General features: G+C 39.2%; 1 protein-coding gene across 1 annotated transcript; it reads right to left on the bottom strand.

The window, feature by feature from the left end:
- Window positions 1-542: 542 nt before the first annotated feature.
- triobpb (TRIO and F-actin binding protein b) lies at window positions 543-18575 on the bottom strand. Its single transcript, XM_084744298.1, has 13 exons — window positions 18488-18575; window positions 13245-13301; window positions 12760-12828; window positions 11727-11816; window positions 11336-11445; window positions 9756-10197; window positions 8504-8753; window positions 7902-8013; window positions 6058-6217; window positions 5075-5176; window positions 3114-3200; window positions 1694-1898; window positions 543-1563 (listed from the first exon to the last, which is right to left on the bottom strand). The coding sequence occupies exons 1-12, from the start codon at window positions 18491-18493 to the stop codon at window positions 1737-1739; spliced, it is 1647 nt and encodes a 548-aa protein (XP_084600424.1). The 5' UTR covers window positions 18494-18575; the 3' UTR covers window positions 543-1563; window positions 1694-1736.
- Window positions 18576-19015: the final 440 nt, after the last annotated feature.

Raw genomic sequence — 19015 nt, 5'->3', positions numbered from 1 at the left:
AAGTAACTGAGAGAAATGCAAATAATGTTAATGTTAATAATGTGCAGATGAGTTGGACTAAATCTTAGAAATACATCTGTGTACCCTACGATTGCAGGTAAACAGAAATGCTACCAATGCTACTAATTAAGGTCCCATTCCATTTAGAGTAGCAGAGCCTCTCCAGTGAGCCAACATGCACAATAGCAGCACCTTGACTCTGTTAGACCTGAGAGGAACTTTAGTTTAAATAGCATCAACACATTTGTTTACACTGTTTCATGCCAAAATGACTGCTGTGAAAAGGGTCTGAGTCGACATGAATAACAGTCTCAGTTATTTCCTTGGTAATATGCATTACAGATGCATTGCATTGCATTAAATCACACAGTTTTTCTGTTTCTGAAACTGCACTGCCTAATGTCTAATGGATTGTCACTGTATGTGCGTCAGTAGTCTACTGGTATAAAATGAATGAAGAACAGATATATGCATGTCTGTGCTTCTACTATACAAATGTAGATGTACAGCATAATTGACATTAAGTGTTTATAACAAAAGCGTTTCTGTTGAACTTGTTTTTATTGATTGCAAAAAATTGTGTATAATTTACAAAGATGATACAGGCTCTACAGTACATTAAATATGAAAATATTTTCAAAAGGCAGGTAGATAAGTCATTTTATCACAATTCATACTGTCAATAAAAAAAATTGGCTCATCGATGCAACACCTGTCATGTGCTGTGGTGGTGGCACACAAATGCCGTTAATGATCGGGGGGGGACTGGAAGCTTGAGAGTTCCTGCTTCTCAGCCGTGGGTTCAAAATAAGGACATCTGTGACGTGGGACAACATTCATTCAACAGCGTTTACAAGAATCTCCAAAGAAAAGTTAAGCCTGAATTTGCTTCTACACAATCATAGATCAGCTTCAATTCAGCCAGAAATGTGTGCTGTCTTGTCCTGTATTAATCCCAATATATGTTTAACAATTTCATATTCACAAACACAATAATACATAAGTACACTTGTTTCCAGGTAAAAAATAATAATAATAATTACAGCAAATTATAAGCTCCCATTTCTAAAGAAACGTGTGCCATTTTCACAGAGTAAACAGGACTCAAAAGCTGTACAACACAGAAAACAGAGATGACAGTAGCTCTTATGTAACTGTGTTGACCCCTGCTGTCTCAGACAGAAGACATAGAGGCAATGAGAGGACTATCCAACAAAAATGCTGATACAGTATGAACCCTTCACTACCTGATAAAAAAAAAAAAAAAAAAGTCACTCAACAAATATTCCAGTTTTCAGACCAAATGCGCACTCAAACATGCTTGCGCTAAAAGCAAGCGAAAGCTATAATACAAAAATGAAAAGTGCAGTTTTGTATATCATGTGTGGCCCAGTGTAATGAAACCAGCTAATAGCTACTCTATGCTGCTGCTCATTGGCAGAATGATAGAAAAACTAAGGCACTATCATGGTCCCCACACAGCTGGAAATGTACAAGTCCAACAATCATCTCTTCTGCTTTTCTGTATACCTCTTTGATTCAGTCACCGTGGTGCAGACACACCTGAAAAAAAAAATACATACAGAAAGAATGAAAAAACAAACAAATTTCAACAAATGTCTGCTTCTAAAATTCTCTATAGACACAGTGAAAAGTTTGCTGCGTTAGTGTGACTTTGTATATCTCTCCACACCTATTGCTGTGTCTACTAGCGCAGTGGTACCAGCTGCAGACTCTCAGTGGTCCAGGCTGTTTCCCAGCTTTTGCCCCTCCTGCAGAGCGGCCATGGCCAGCCTCAAGTGCTCCTTTAGACTCTGGATCTCTCGCTCGCTCCGGCCCTTCATCCCACTCAGCTCCTCCTGAATCTCTGTGTATCGTTCACAGGCCAGCCGTTTCTCCTGCGGAGCAAAAGCCAGCAGACGGGCTTAGAGTGAAATCACACCCACTGTGAAAAAGTAGAATTACAGCCTTGAGGTTGTTTGCTTCCACTAACCAGTCAAGTTGGTGTTTACACCCATGTCTGTCCAGACTCATAATATATGTATTGAAGACTTGAAGGAATTTAATAAATGTTATTAAGTGATTTTTTTCTTTTTTCTTGGCAAAATAGAAGTTATCACTATACGTAAATGATTATAGTGAATAACTTCCAATGAGAAACATGCTGTCTACACTTTAGTGAGCTGAACATTATAATAGTGACATGTTAAATGTGTTCTGTGAGGCAACAGTTTGACCTTTGACCTTCAAAACATAATCAATTTACTCTTGAGTACAAGTGGATGTTTGTGCCAATTATAAAGAAATTCCCTCAAAGCGTTCTTGGGATATCGTGTTTACGAGAATGGGATGGATGGATGGACGACCCAAAAACATATAATAAAAATATAATGCCTCTGGCCACTGCTATCACCGACACAGAAGCATAAAATAATGTCTATTTACTGTATAAATAATGTTATATTTGTGTTTTTTACATGTCATTATTCATATAGTATAACATCCTGTTCTTCCTAGGAGTAAAGCTGCAATGAGTAGTGAATTATTTGATAGAAAGAAAATCAGTTGCCAACTAGTTTGATACTTGATTATTCGCTTAAGTCATTTTTCAAACAAGAATGTTAAACATTTGCTGGTTCCAACTTCTTAAATGTAAGGATTTGCTGCTTTTGTTTGTTATTTATGACATTAAATGAAGAGTCTTTGGGTTTTGGACTGTTAGATGTGTAAAATAATTTTAATAATTTTTTTTTTTTTGACATTTTATACACTAAATAATTAATTGTGTAAATAATGGACAGATTAATGGATAATGAATGGAAAGGAGGGCGACCTAATTGTTTTTGACCACTTATGCTAACTAGATTGATTAATGGGGTCATTTTTTAAAGTTAACTTTGTGTTCATGGTTTAACTTGTTCTCAACACAAGCCAAAAAAATCTTGGAAATTTGTTCCGCTGCATTTTCTGAAAGCTTCCAGGCTACAAGACAATTAACAAAGGCCTTGTTCAAGGATATGAGGATTAACATTCCATGTTATTCATCTAATAGTGTAGAGTTCACAGAAAAATACACATAATCATCCAAACTAACACACACACACACACAGTACCGTGTTAAGAAACTGCAGTTCGTTCCTTAGACAGCTGATCTCCTTGTGTAAGTACTCTATCTCATTTTCTTTCACCCTGAGAAGAACCTGAGAGAAAAAAAACAAAACAACATAGTGTGGTTGTCATTTGCTGCCAAAAAGAAACAAACAAAAAAAACAATACACACGAAACATCTTTTTATTGCCCTAAATCCTTATAATTATCACTTGAACCCACCAAAAAAAAAGCACTGTAATTCTGGCTGATTTATGACAAAAACATCTGGCCTCCTCTCTCATCTCTATGGCACACAATTTAGGCTTTTGACCAATTACTGTTTATCATGACATTCCCTTTGTGTTCTGAAAAACTCCAACAGCAGTTTAGTAACCAGAAAGGGCAGAAATGTGCTGCTATGTTTTTCTTTATAATAACCCTCAGAGGCTGGGTGATGTGTCAGTGTCATTTGTTTGAAGAGCAGGGTGTTTAATGGGTGACTTTTTCAATCTGGACTCCATTTTCACATGATTTTGTATCTAAGTTGTGTCTAAGGCTGCAGTATAAACATTCTGGGCAGCTACACACTGTCGAAGTCCCTCCACTAAAAGTGCTTGTGTTGCCGCCAACAGTGTCAGTCTGTGTCTGACAACATTTTGGAAAGGATCCCTTCAGAGATATTGTTTTCTATTCTGTTCTATTGTATTTCTGTTTTATTGCTCTCTCCAAACTCACCAGACTCCATTCACACAGGGAGTCATTGTCATCTTCATGCAAACGTGACAGAAGCTAAATAAAATTCACCAAAAATGTCTTGGTTTGCCTTTTCACTGTTCCAAAAATCTCAACTCTTGTAAGGTTGAAACAACTCTCACTGTGTTAAGAGAGAGAAACATGGGAGAGGAGTGAGAGGGAAGTCAGATATCAGACAAGCAACGAGGGGAAACGTTGTGTACAGCCAGAATAATTTCACTTCTACCTCTGTGACTTGAGGGTTTATTTTGACCAAACAACCAGAGTCGGTGATTGTTAGAAAATTGGAAAGAGATGGTCTGAAACCACACATGTATATACACACACATACATGACTCTTGTCACAGTTACATACGCAGACAGCGCAATACTTTAAGTGTGTTCCTGAAAACTGTGCAAATGTGACACAAACACAAATGCAGAGTTTCTAAATTTTCTCTCGTCCTGAGATTTTAAGTTCACTTCTGGTTTTATTTACCCAGATTTTGAGGTATTTACTGCCATGACTATTCCCTCCACCCAAAAGCGATGAGGTCAAATGGAATTTCTTTGTTGTATTTAGAGCATTGAACAGTTACATTTGAAAAACCCAGAGGCAATGGGCTTTTGCAGAAAAGATGGCTCTATTATGCTGGACAATCCACAGATGTTACACGTTACATGTGCGAACAGTTCACACAGATTCATTCAGCACATAAGATAAAATAGCAAAAGCTACGTACAGCAGTCAGTGCAATATTCTGATTGATAGGTATTTAGAGAGGATAACGTTTGCAGTAACTGAAAATACATCTCTGTAGCTCAGATAACTATGTTTGTAGCACCAATTAAAATTAAAAGCAAAGGTATCTCTCTGCAACAACTGAGTGATCTAAATCCAACAACATCACATTCTCTCTTATCCATATTAGACTTATACAGCATATATTTTTGGGGGGTTAAATCAGAATAAATGATCACAGAGTAACTGCTCTTAGATTAAATGGCATCATTCGGAGACTGAGCTGTATTTGTACAAACTCATTAGGTATCACATTTGTCCACACTTACAGTTAGTGTTGACTTTTGCTGCAAAAAACACACCAGCTTTTTGTGTCTTTTAATGCTGTGGGTGACATTTTCACGCCTCTGCACATCGGTTGGATTTAGTTGTCAGTTCAGACAGAAAGAACTAGCAGACACAGACTCTTATCCACTTTCAGTTTCAAGTACACAGTGTAAGAGCTGTTACCTTAAGTTCACAGGGCGTCCTGTCTTTGTTGTGCTCTGAGCTCTGATCTGTGATGGTTGATTGCATTCGACTGATCTCCTCTTTCAAACGGGCCTTTAGATCCTGCAAATGAAAATATTTTGTCTTTATAATTTGAATGACAGCTATTAGAGTCCACTTCACTTTTTTATTGTACCAACAAAGACCCACAGCAACATTTTTTAAAGCTTGGAAAGTGCAAAGCATCACATACTACATGCAACCTTTCACCTGAACATAATGTATACAATATACAAACTAGATGCTGAAAAGTGTGTAAAAAATACAGCTGGTGTTAAGAAGTGACATCACTAGGGTTAAGATTATAAAGCAGCACCAAAATGTCATGTTCTGAAAAGACAATTTACTCACAACACTAACAAAAGACTAACACACAACATGAACAAAAACTGACATTTGCATTTTGGAACATAAAACAGCAAAGTCAGTCCAGCATTGCATGTTGGGAAATGTGGGCCGTCGCTATGTTTTAATTACAAACCAGTGCAGGCAGCAAGAATGTAGCACACACTGCTCTGCCTAGGTTGCAAATTATGAACAAAATATATTACTCAGTGGATTTTTGCTGAGTATCAACATCCAGTCTACATGGTTATCGTCAAAAAATAGACTTGATGCCATGGTTACGCCCGTGAGACACAGCTGAGACAGGAAAGGCACAGCGCTGGTGCAGACAGCTGCACAGATAAAAAAAATGCAGCTGCAGATTAGAAAATGTATCTGTAGTTTGAGTGTGTGAGTCTGCTTCTGACACGCTTGCAGTCTAGACATGCATGGAGCGGAGGGGAATGATTGCAACTTCTTTACAAAGTAGGGGCACTGGCAGCGATACAGCAATACAATACAACATCAAGGAGAATTATCTTTTTAATAGCCATGAAAAGACCACTCCATCACCTGTCCTGTTCTAATGAGTACAGTTTTAGTACCTGCTGATGACTCACCTGGTTCTCTTTCCTCAGCTGCTCCATGTCTCTCTCTTTGCGGCTGATCTCCCGCTCTCTCTCAGCGTTGTTCTGCTCAGCTCGGTTTAGCTCCAGACACTTCTGAGAGTAGCGCTCAGACAGCCCAGCCAGCTCTCTCTGAAAGGCCTGACTCTCAGCCCTGCAGAAACGCAACGTTGGTGTGGGTTCAAAATGTGATTTCAAATTGCTTTCTTTGTATAAAAGTTCAATGGAAACAAGAAGCAATTACAGAAATCAACACATATTTAAAATGCGATCAAGTTCAGAATTAGATGCAGGACTATGGCGCAGCACTGCTCTACTAGGACGACCTTCTCTTACACCTCATGCACAGACAACCAAAGTTAATCCTGTAATACATCTTCCTCTTCAGCAGCAGCTCCTTTATTCTGCTCTGCACTTACTGAATATCTCTAAAGTAAAGATTAATATTATTATATGGTTTTGATTACACTTAATAACAGCATCATACTGTGAAAAAGTATGTGTTTCTTTTTCCATTTTCATGAGGCAAGTATTTCCAACTGTGGCTTTAAAACATCTTTACTGCTCATGACCAATAACCACAAAAATAAGGACGAGCATGCAGAGCGAAAAAACGCAGAGTAGGCAACACGGAGAAGCCCTAAAGTGCAGGTTCCAGTAGCAGCCACTGAGACAGCGTTGTGTCAAAGGCCTTGTGAAGCTTACAAAGGAAAACTAATCCATGACCAAATTCTTCTGCATTCCTTAAGTGCCTAACAGGACCCAGCGGCCGCTGCGGTAATGGCCTTGCTTAGACAAGGAAGCCTGGATTGTTGTGGAGTCTGCAAATTCTGCCTTATATTTCACAGAAAAACCCTTTTGTGGCCGACGAGCTCCCACTTAAAAGCACAAGAGAGCTATTCACATAAATTACCAATGTTAGCCTGCACTCACTGACACAGGCTACAGCTAGATATTCATTTTAAAGGAACCATGTGGAAGAGAATAAGTTCACAAACTCTGTCAAACTCTGTTTGAGTTTTTTTGAAGTGGGGGTTGTATGAGGTTATCCATAGTCTTTGTATTACCTACTGTAAATGCCACTCAGTACACTCAGCAGAGAGGAACACCAGTACAGGAGCTAAGCAATATACTGCTGTGCACAGTTAGCAGCAAAACATGTTTTACCACTTAAAACAAGTCCCACCTAAAAAAAATTAATATCAGTTTAAGTGTACACTATATTTGGAATATTTTCAACACTTTACCTTGCTGTCAGACACACTTTTCCAACAGAAAACCACTGCTGTATAAACCGAATATTGCTCTCTCCAATACAACAAGACTCCACTGGCAAAATCGGTAATTTAACCCTGCAGAACACAGGAGCTGCTGATCTACCGCTGCCTTGATCTGTTTGTTTGTGCTGTTGTGTGACGTTAAAGTGATATTGATTGTTTTATATGAGCTTTGTTTTAAGTGGCTAGAATTCATTTTGTGGCTGACCCCGTTCACAGCAGGACACTGCTTAGCCTCTTACATCAGTACTCCTGCTGCTTCTCCAAACTGGAGGCGTACCAACCGCCATCTACTGAAGGTAATACACTGACTATCAATAAGTACTTAATGCAACCCAACTTCAAAATTCCTAACTATCCCTTAAATATGCTTGCATTTCTGCAGGAATCTATTTTCAGACACTTAAACAAATCACCATATTTGATTAAAAAATGTTTTTCTACACTGATGTGAACAGACTGGTTAGTTTTGTTGCTTGCCATTTTTCTAAGCTTTTAAGTATCTGGGTGATAAGTGCACATCTCTACCAAACCGGCACCAACAGATTCAAAGTTACTTACTGTTGCTGGACTCGCAGAGTCTGTGAATCTAGCACCCCACTGGTCAGCCTTTTGACTTTCTCCACCTCCCTTTCCAGCTCCTCTTTGTGCTTCTTCTTCAAAGCCTCCATTACTGAAACACAAACACACAACCATGTCACAACTTCTACAAGATCTCCTGCAAGCTGATAATACTGCATTAGGGATTCAGGTAAAAGGAATTAATTAGATTAATTAAGAAGACCTCAATGTGAATACAAAAAATGCTTACAGCTTCAATATGCATTAGAAAAGACTAGTTGTGCAGCACCAATGTACACCCCAAATTCCTAAAAAGCTGGGACGTTGTATAAATGAAAATAAAAACAGAATGTGAGTCAATTCAAAATGTGGACTCATCAGACCACAGCACACATTTCCACTTGGCGTCAGTCCATCTCAGATGAGCTTGGGCCCAGAGAAGTCTGCTGTGTTTCTGGATGCTGTTGATAAATGGCTTTCTCTTTGCATGGTAGAGTTTAACTTGCATTTGTAGATGCAGTAACAAACTATATTTACCAACTTCCAAAGTGTTCTCAAGTCCATGAATATCCTTTATACAATCATGTCAGTCTTTAACGCACCTCGTGCGGTGTCCTGGGTCTCCTCCAGCAGCAGCCTGTCCTTCTCCATCTCCAGCTCCTTGATCTGGCGGTCGTGCTGCCTCTGCAGCTCCTGCAGCGCCTGTCGATGAGCACGCTCCATGGCTGCCAGGCTACGGCCGCAGGGGGCCTCGGGGCCGCAGCCGCTCCCCACAACTCCTCCATCTCTCCCTCCCCCTCCCCCTCCTCTCCCTCCTTGTAGTTGCTCCAGCTGCTGCCTCAGTGACGCCACCTGAGAAAAGACAAAGACCGAGGTAAAGCCAACTGAGTGACGGGTGGGCAGACAGAAACCTACTAATTTAAACTGTAATTAGCATGATAATGGACTTTAGGTACGACTCCTTACTCAACCAAAGTAAGGAATAATTCATTCATACTGACTTCTTAATTTCATATGTAATCAGCATGATTAGCATAGCAGCAAGCATGAAGAAACAGGATGCCAACTGTGAGGTATGACTCTGTGCTTTATAAACTTAATAATTCATTCATAGTCACTGACTTGTAAAGAAAATAAGTTAACATTTTAGTCAAATATATTAATCGGTTGCAGTGTCTCACTACCAACATGTGAATCACTTGCAGAACCACTGTACTAAAATACTAATGATGCCAACGCTCACTTGCTGGTGCTCAAAGTTCAAATTATTTGAACTTTAACCCAAATCACTGCTGACCTTTCAAAGCCTGATTAGATTCAAGCTGAAGCTTAAACACAAAGGACACATTCGACTTTCATTAGGCGACACTGCAATAACAGTGTAATTAAAGGATGAATGCCATAGGCTTCTCTTCAGCATAATTCAGCAGCTATCGTTTATAAATTAAATGAACTGTATGCTGACAAATTAGCATTTATCAGAGGTCTTCACCCAGCCTTGTGCTGCAGCTGCCTGTGTATCATAGGAAGACAGCTTTACTGTCAGACACTGCAAACAGGTTCAAACCGAAGTCTCACAACACAGCACACAGAGACAGAACACACAGGAGTCTCAGCAGTATTTCCCATATCACTATCTGTATTATTCTCAGGCTTATCATCGTTTTTTTACTTTTCATTTTCCACTGCACATTTTAGATGGAAAACACTGCTGATGAGCAGAGGCCAGTCAGAAAAATAGTCATTCAAGTGTTAACAGGTAGAAACAGGAAGTTTTTACTCCATCTTTACAGATGAAGAGTTAATTTGCATTTGATTTAATTTGCAAATTGGAAAATCATCTCCACGCACTACCTCCCTCTGCAGCGCCTCATTGGCTGACTGGCTGGAAGACCGCGATCCCATTGGTGGCAAAGAGCTCATCTCCCTTAATGGCATGCGTTCAAGCTCGGCCCACTTCTTCTCTATTTCGTCCTCCAGGCGCATCCTTGGGTTCGATCCCACGCCGGTGCCCTTCCTGGAGAGCACAGCCTCCCATTGGCTGCTTGTGTTCCTCTCCTCCTGCCACTGGCTGTGCTCCCTCCCCTGCCCCTCTCCTGCTTCTCTCTGACTGGCTGGGTGAGGGCTGGACGAGGCGGGAACTGGCGACAGCTCGACATAGTCAAACCTGCGCTGAGTAGGAGGGGCAGAGGTTGGAACTTCTGGCTGAACATCAGCATGACGTGATGATGGGCGACGGGAAGATGGTAGAAAGCGAGAATGGGAGTTTTCCTTGTCACTGCTGCTGTCCGGTAATCTAGAGAAGATTAGACAAACAATTATTAGCCAAGGCTATCAAAATAAAATAAAAAATAAATCAAGTTATGATCTCTTCTTTTTCTGATACCCTCATCCTATTGTAGAAGGCAACTCCATCTGTGTTTTTTTCTTTTTTTTATCTCCAAATGGAAACTTCCACTTAGTGGTTAGCCAAAAGCAGTGACACAGTTTACAGCACATTTTGATGCTAAAACACATGAATCTTGACCAAAATCTGATTGTTCTGATTTGAATACATAAGGAACAAGACTGGGTAGCTATAGAACGTTATAAAAACTTAAAATAAATAAATAAATAAATAAATAAAAATAATGGACATGCCCCTCAATCAAAAAATAAAGTAATTAATCACCTGTTCATCAAGGCTGATACAATAAGTAAATCAACAGTATTCAAATGCTCAACATGAACACTCAAGGCACAGCTGACAGTGAGTCATTATGAAAACAGAACCTACACTCACCCTCCAAGTAATTAATGAAACTTTGATTCAGCCAAAGTATACAGTGACTGAAACTCTTGAGGAGCAAAGCTGCCGGTACATGTGAGTAACAAACGGAGCCTCTTATCTGACTGTATTTAGCCAAGGCTCAGCTGCAGCAACACCTGAAATGATCAATTCAGGCAGGCAGGCTAAGACAAGGCAAGTGACATTAAGTGAGTGCAAAAAAGGACTTCAAAAACAACTTTTAAAAAAGAAGCACAAAAGCTCATTAAATGCTGATTTTTAGAGCAGGATGTTTTAAGTTATAGTGACAAATGCTCCTCACAAGCCAAAGTGATGTTTCAACATGTTAACATACCTCAGTGGGCAATATGAGCGGGGCTACTTTAGGTATCATAAAATCTCTTTGCTTCTATTTCGGCGAGCTTTTGCAGGTGCATCTATCTCTAAATCCCTGCATTTAAACTTGAGGTTTTTGTTCATGCTGGAGATGTTAAAAACAGTTTCACAATCACTAACACTAAAATTCCTCTCTCAAAACACTGTGTTACTCTGAGCAAAAGCTGGAAACATATCCAATGTGTAAAGTAAATGCCTGATTAATTACATTACTATAGTTGCTTATATTTATATTTCAGCTTTTCTATTTAACAAATAAACTGTCAATTACTGTGTGAGATCTGGAGAGCTGCTGGGCCGGACGCTCTTCCTTAAAACCTCTATCCAGTTCCGTCTGATCCCAGCTGTCATGGCAGACAGCGTGAACGCCGCCTCCCGTGTCTGTAGGACAAAAGAGAAAATAGGTTAAGGAGACACAGAGATATGACAGAAGTGGGATGAGATTGAATCGATAAAGGAAAAACTGAAAGACAGAGATACAGAGAGAAAAAAGTGGAAGGGATACTGACAGAGATGTGAGTCATGATAACAGAATAACAAGAGAAAATGCAGCAGAAATCGAGAGCGGGTGTGGTTAATGCTGATAAGGGACCAATATAAAGATGAAGATCAGTCACATGCGTAGTCTATGAAAGCGACTGAGCCGTAACAGAAATACTCACCTGTATCTGAAACCCATAGTTCTTCTCCACATCAAACTCAGACACTTTCACACAGGATTTTAGGTCAATCTCCCCGTCCAAGTCATCTTTCTATACAGAAAACACAGGAACAGGATACATTTCTCTCATAGTTTGGTATTATCATAATTTAAGGGCTAGTTTGGATTATTTGAAGTGGGGTAGCAGTCAGTCTGTAGTCAGCGTATCACCTACACTTGGTGGCGGTCAAGCAAGAATGCCAGTGTAGGAAGCTAAGCAACGAACTGCTGTGGACAGTGTCAACAGGACAATGTATCTTAGCCACTTAAAAAATTAATATCAGTTTAATTGTTTGCTACATTTAGAATATTTTCACCACTTTACTTTGCCATCAGACAGGCTTTTTAACAGGAAACCGCTGTGATATAGCCACATATCACTCTCTTGAAAGCCACCAAACTATTTTGCCAAAAACAGTCATTTTAAATCAAAGAACATGGAAGTTGCAGGTCTACCACTGCCTGGATTTGTTAGTTTGTTGGTGTTACTGTGTGACTTTGGTTAATTCAAACTAACCTTTTAAAATGCCAAAGTCACAAAGTAACACAGACAAAACCGGTTGAGGCAGCAGCAGACCAGCGACTAACTCGCTCTGCAAGGTGCTTTTTGTCAAAGGACTCTGGTGGCCAGCAGACAGCATTTTAACGAGCAATATGACTTTGGTTTCCTATTGGAAAAGATTGTCTGCCAGCAAGGTAAAGCGTGAAAATATTGTCAATATAGCATCCACTTAAACTGATATTTATTTTTTAGATGGATTTTTTTTTTTTAAACTTACTTAGCTTCCTAAACCCATACTGTGCTGCTTCTCTAAACTGACTGCCATCTACTGTAGGTAATTCACTATGGATAAGTACCTCATACAACTCCACTTCAAAAAATCCAAACTATCCCTTTAATAAAATGTGTTTGTTTATGCTTGAGGTGCTTAACCAAACTCACTTCTGATGAATACCATGATTAAGATTTTTAGATAATATAAAAAACAACATACCTCCTCTGCACTGGAGTCTCTGTAGTATTTCAGTCCAGCATCAGTCAAAACAAACCAATGCTTCTTCCACTGAAGAAACACAGCAGATCTCCATTAATCCAAGACTGAAGTGACTGAACTTTAAGGTTCAAATATGAAGATTATCAAAAACAATACAATGACAGATTTGTTAACACCCATCTATTATCTCTTTTTCAGCGTACGCCTGCTCTGTGTCAACACCACAGTGACACGGGGAAGGCCCCATATTAAACAGAGACAGTATGTGATGCGTGAAGTGAGACGCTCATTCACTCAAGCATGTCATTCAAAGAGAGGAGACACCTGCTGCGCCTCAAGCCACCAAGCTATTATTGTGATAACATGGATAATCTGCCGCTATCGTCTTACACACAACCCTTCTGATTAGGAAGGAGGGATGGAGAGAAGTGAGGTTGAATACGACGTCTGAGCAGAGCACAACATCCAGCTTTACTGTGCCTTACCTCTCCATTCTCGTCCAGTTTGGACATCCATCCCTTCTTGAAGTTCAGGAGGTCAGGCTGCGAAGCAAAGAGCAGACAGTGTCACGTTCACTGAGCTTCATTTGAATGTTTGACAGAAATTTTACAAATATGAAACCTGAAGAAAGGAGGCTTTTATTTGTACAACCCTTAAGCACAAGCAAGTCTTAAAGGGTTTCACAAAGAAAAAAAGAATCAGATAAATTGAATGGGACATGAAAATGTGAGTAGATGCAACAAATCCTAAAAGAACAAGACACAGAACACTACCAGACCTATCGAAGGGTGGGGCATCCTCTATATAATTATATCTCTATACAAGAAATTAGCAGCAGCCACTACACCACAGGTTTATTCTGTCATTGTGCATGAAGACAACGGCTACAATGCTGCAGGCTTGTTTTGCCACAAAGGACATAAACCAGTTTCTTTTGTGGAGAAACCTGCCTTTCTTAAAAGTGCACATTGAAACCAATAGTCAATACTGGTACCAGTAAATGTTTTGGATTTGTATGAACTCTTTTGAAAATATTTTTTGGAAGACACGAACACATTTAGATCACTAAATTATCCGCTTTAATTCAGCTTTACCATTTGATATTTGACATGATGATAACATGTGCTGTGACCATCAAACAAAGACCTATGCTGTTAAAGGGACCGTTCATGCGCAAATTTAAAATACATATTTTTCCTCTTACCCCTCTAGCAGTATGTATCTGTCTAATAGCTGCCAAGAGAGATATTGGCTGTAGAGATGTCTGCCCTCTCTCTGATATAATTTGACTAGATGGCAGCTTGTGGAGCTCAATGCACCAAAAACATACGATTGAAAAACTCAACACCAGTGTCTCTTTCCAGAAATCATGACCTGGTTACTTAAGATAATCCACAAACCTTGTTGTGAGCTGTTTCATATAGGAACTATTTTCTTTCCACCAAACTACAACCCTCCAACCACATCGCTGTGCAAAAGGAAGAATGCATCTCCTCATGGATGAGAGTTTTGTACCTGCAACAGTGCAGATTGTAAACTTAGATAGTGTCCTCCTTGGCTGAACTGAGCTAGCAAGCACGGTGAAAACAGCTCCTACACAAAACTGCTCATAAGAAGGTCTGTGGATTATTTCGAGTAGCAGGGTCATGATTTCAGGAAAGAGACATTACTGTTGAGTCTTTCAAATGCATTTATTTTTTTGCCACTTTGAGCACCACAAACCGTGTGCCATCTAATTCCATTATATTGACGAGAAGGCAGACATCTCTACATCCAATATCTCTAAAACTCTGCAACACAATCAAAAAAAGCACTACAGGTAAGAGGAAAAATAAGTATTTTTGATTTTTTAATATGACATGTTAACGACACAATGTTTTTGTGACACTTTGCTTCTTCTTCTATGCTGCAGCACAGCAGATAATTGAAAAAAAAAAAGGCAATGAGCAGGCAAACACTGAGCATGCCAGTAAAGGATGAGGACGCAGAGTAACTGAAGACAACAGACAGACAGACAGATGTATTAGGACCTGTGCTCTTTAAGTGATAAGTGGAAAGATCTGTAAACTCAATGAATTTGCAGTGGGAGTTCATTCAGCAACTTTTCTGTTCATAACCCAACATTGTTACAAACTATGAAATATTCGGTCTCCTGCTCAAGCCGTGGGCAGTAGATGATACATTATAACCTACTTTAATGACCGTATCTCCAGTATTAGGCCTGTTTTTTCTTTTGACACGATGCCAGGAAGAGGAAAACATGCTCTTGGTACCTCAAGAGGTGGCGATTCCTGATTGAGATTAGGCAACTTTTTCCAGTGTGCATTCCTCACTTTGCTTATCTCTCTTTCACAAGCATGTACATTCCTCACTTTTAAATCCCATTATGCATTCATCATCTCATCTCATTCCCGTCCCTTTTCAGCCTCTCTAGCAGCTATGTATTGCTCATTTGAGTCACCATGCTGCATCTTTTTGTTCTGCTCCTTCTCTGTTTGTGCTCTATTATAATTTCTCTGTCTGTTCTGTCATCTCTAACCACTTCTTTTTCTGTATTTATACTCCCTTCCTGGCTGCAGTTGTGTTCTTGTAAGCCACAGTACCGCCCAGTTTTTCTCTGTATAAGCCAGTTCATCTATGCCACTGATCTTATTTAATCTAACAGAGTTCAAGGTCTGGTGACTGCCAATAGCCTGTTTGAAGGGAATAATGAAGTTAACAACACCATGTTAAGAAGATGTCAGTGAAATACTTCATTTGATAAGCCATAAGGTTGCATTTAAACTTCCTTTTATCATTAATGCATGATGTGGCAATGTTTTAAAAGACCGGGGACTTTTTAATTATTGTTGGTTATGTATATACACACAAATCATAATCACAACTAATGGCTGGATCATCAGGTGGAGGCTATAAATACAATAGCTCACTTGTTTTAGAGGCTCACAGCTGCATCTTAGAAATGTAAGGATTAATCAGCAGTGAGTGTTTTATTCTGCCCAGTTTCCTTCCTCTCTTCAAACTGTGTGTGTGGGTATGACAGTGAACGGCCGGAGAATGCTATGTGTGAAACCTCATCAGAAATTAATGTTGTCTAGTCCATACATGCCCATAAGCAAGGTCAGGGAGCGGCCACAGAAAAAGGGCGGCGACTGTTAGGTTCAACCCTCATTGCTACAGTGCTTCTCCTTGTCATGTGCTCTCAGATCAGTGACCTTGCTTGAGAAGGTCAGAGACAGAAGGAAGAGGGTCAAACACTGGCGACAGTTTGAGACAATGTCCACTCTTACTAACTACTCTGTCTCCCATCACTATATAAGAGTTCTGTCTGGAGAGACCAATTCCAGCTTGTATGGATCCCCTCTTCACTTGTTTCTGTTAAATTAAACACAGATCACGTCTCTGAACACTAAGTAGAGGAGTACTGACACACGTGTACACTCCTTGTGATGACAGCTCCTCTACCTCTAGGTTATTTTATTAAAATGTTTGCCACATTTTCTAGTTAATGTCTGTGTGCAAACAGCAAGCATGTGTCACAGCTGTCTGTAAAAACGTTGTGTCGAGAAGGAAACCCCAGACCTGAGAAACATCTTGCCAGAATGATCCACTTTAATCCAAAATATGATCTTAGACATAGTCCCTAAACCTAGGAAATAGCAGCAACATTAAAGTCAAGTATACATTAAAGCATCAATAATGATAATACAATACATTTTAGTCATTCTACATGAGTATCTTTACTTTTGGTATTTAAAGTAAAGTTTAATGCTGATAATTTTGTAATTTTACTTGAATAAGATTTTGAATGCAGGACAAAAATAGTGAAATATTGATAAATATCAACACTGAATATTTGAAATGTTTTCAATATTCGTTTTTGTCAACAACAACAATCCAGCACCGGCTGCACTTTGTCACTCTTTCATTTCTCGGCCGCAGTGCCCACATAGTCCCACCTCCTCTCACTTGCTCACAGCGCTGTCTTCTTGTCCTCACTCATCTCACTTGCCACAGTTCAATATCCGTTGCCATGTTATAAAACCTTGTTATATTAATCTTTTAAGAAATGTCCAAAATTTTATGGCCTCAACACTGAGTCAATTTTTCCCCGTGGTATCAACAACAGTATCAGATATCAATGTCTGAATACTTATCACAGTACTTCTTCCGCCACTGGTAAAAACTGACACATACAGTCAGCGGTGTAAAGTAACTAAGAACATTTACTTAAGTACTGTACTTAAGTACAAATTTGAGGCACTTGTACTTCATTGAAGTATTTCCATTTTATGCAATTTATACTTTTACTCCACTACATCTCAGAGGTAAATATTGTATGTTTTACTCCTCTACATTTGTCTGACAGCTGGTTACTTTCTGCATATCCATCCTGTCCAGTGAAAACCTGGATCTCCAAATTTTGTGATTTTGAATTAGAATTTTTCTGATGAACTAAAGGACAATGTATTCCTTTGTGGGCTGAGAAATGTCTCCTTCTTAAGCTAAATAATCTCTTTAAAAATCACCTTGAGTTCGCTGGAAAAAAGGAGCCCTTCTTTTTGTCTTGTCATGAAAACTTGATTATTTAGGGATACACAACAAACTTTGACAATCTTTTTTGCATTTGATACACTGCTGCATATTTAACTACACTACAGTATATAACGTAGTTAAAACTAGACTTACGCAGTAAAATGGAAAATACACATTAATGCAGCAGTAATATTAATCCAAACACATATATAATAGTTAAAGGACCATTTTTCTGTACAGTGAGTACTTTTATTTTTGATACTTTAAGTACATTTTGCTTTTAATACTTACATACTTCTACTTAATTATGGTTTTGAATGCAGGACTTTCATTAGTATAATTGTGCAGAGTATTTTAACAGTGTAAAATTAGTACTTTTATTTGAGTAAAGTAAAGGATCTGAGTGTTTGTTGCCACAGCTGCATAAAGTACAAGCTGATGCCTAAAGACACCTCCCGCTACTGTAAACAATACAGGGCAAACATGTTTGCAGTTACACTGTAAAAACAAACACTGAGAAAAGTCATAAAGTGTCATCACAAAATTGTTGAGCTTTCAAACAAACTCTACAGTTTTTAAGCAAATTAAGAAAAAGTCTTCAAACCTATGATCTTTTATTGGGACAAACATAAATGCACTTCAAAAACTGTAAAGTGAATTCATTAAAGTGAAATTGAATAATGGTTAATAATTTAACATTTTCAACCGCAATCATTTAACTTTCAAATACCCAAACAGTAACAAAGGTTTCACAGCTCAAGGTGAACAGGTTTTGAAATACTGAATTTTCGGGGATTTCTAAAACTCAAAGATTCAAGATTATGAGTTGGCCAAACTTGCACAACAGTTTGAGTTTGATTTAAAACTTTAAAAAAGTAAAAACCAGTTGCATTATAAGTTTTCTCAACTTTTTTTTTTTACAGTGTAGTTGTACAGTTAAAATAACAACAAATAATATTTCAGTTTTAAGCTAACAGTAAGTTGGATTTCTGCCCACTTTATAGCGTTAACGTGGACACCCATCACATCAAACTAACTCTAATCAGAACAGTCCATTTAACAATCAAAGCAAACATTTAAAACAAGCCACGGTGCGTTTCATAAACGTGCAGAGCTAATATAACTCACAGTAAACATTCAGGAAGGAGTGACAAGACAGGAAAAACAAAACTGCATTCAAGGTGCAACTTACCGTCATGATAACAGGATCCAGAGAGGGTCAAATAAAGACAAAAGATAAGTACCGTCACCTCAGGCGAATAAAACCCCTTTTTTGCTCCAAAGTTACCTCTTCAGAACTGGTTAATCCTCTCGGGTAAAAAAAAAAACTCACTTTCTCACAGGGAACTGACGTTACTCGACATATAAACCCCCGCCATTCATCATACCCCCATGTTAACGTTAATAACCGCCAGCGTCCGCAGCACGCCTCTGCTCAGACTCGGGGGGGTTAAAGTACATTCATACGACTAAACAACGCTCAGATAAAAACCCGCCGGTGTGTGAAAGTAATAACTTGACAACTTTCTGAGCAGTCTTGTGTAGATAACGACACACTTCTGCCTCCGTGTGCTGCGGTGTCTCTGCTCGCTGCGCTCCCCCGTCCCTCAGCCACTTCCTGGGCGGATCCGCGAAGATCGTTAAGAGAAAACAAGCCTACCCTAACCCTACCTAACCGTGCTCGGAAACCGGGGTCCGGGGACCTCCAGGGGCTGACGGG

Source organism: Lutjanus erythropterus, chromosome 19 (assembly GCF_056507025.1).
Source record: "Lutjanus erythropterus isolate fLutEry1 chromosome 19, fLutEry1.hap2, whole genome shotgun sequence".
Taxonomy (NCBI): Eukaryota; Metazoa; Chordata; class Actinopteri; order Lutjaniformes; family Lutjanidae; genus Lutjanus; species Lutjanus erythropterus.
Note: the sequence above shows the minus strand (reverse complement) of the source record. Positions and strands in the feature narration are given on the sequence as shown.

Bases quoted from the DNA above. Each gene is read 5' to 3' on its own strand.
- triobpb (XM_084744298.1), bottom strand. The intron at 12,829-13,244 runs GTAAGGCACAGT...GTGTTTCTTCAG, and splicing joins AACTGGACGAGAATGGAGAG to TGGAAGAAGCATTGGTTTGT. The intron at 10,198-11,335 runs GTAATTGACAGT...AATCTTCTCTAG, and splicing joins AGCTCTCCAGATCTCACACA to ATTACCGGACAGCAGCAGTG.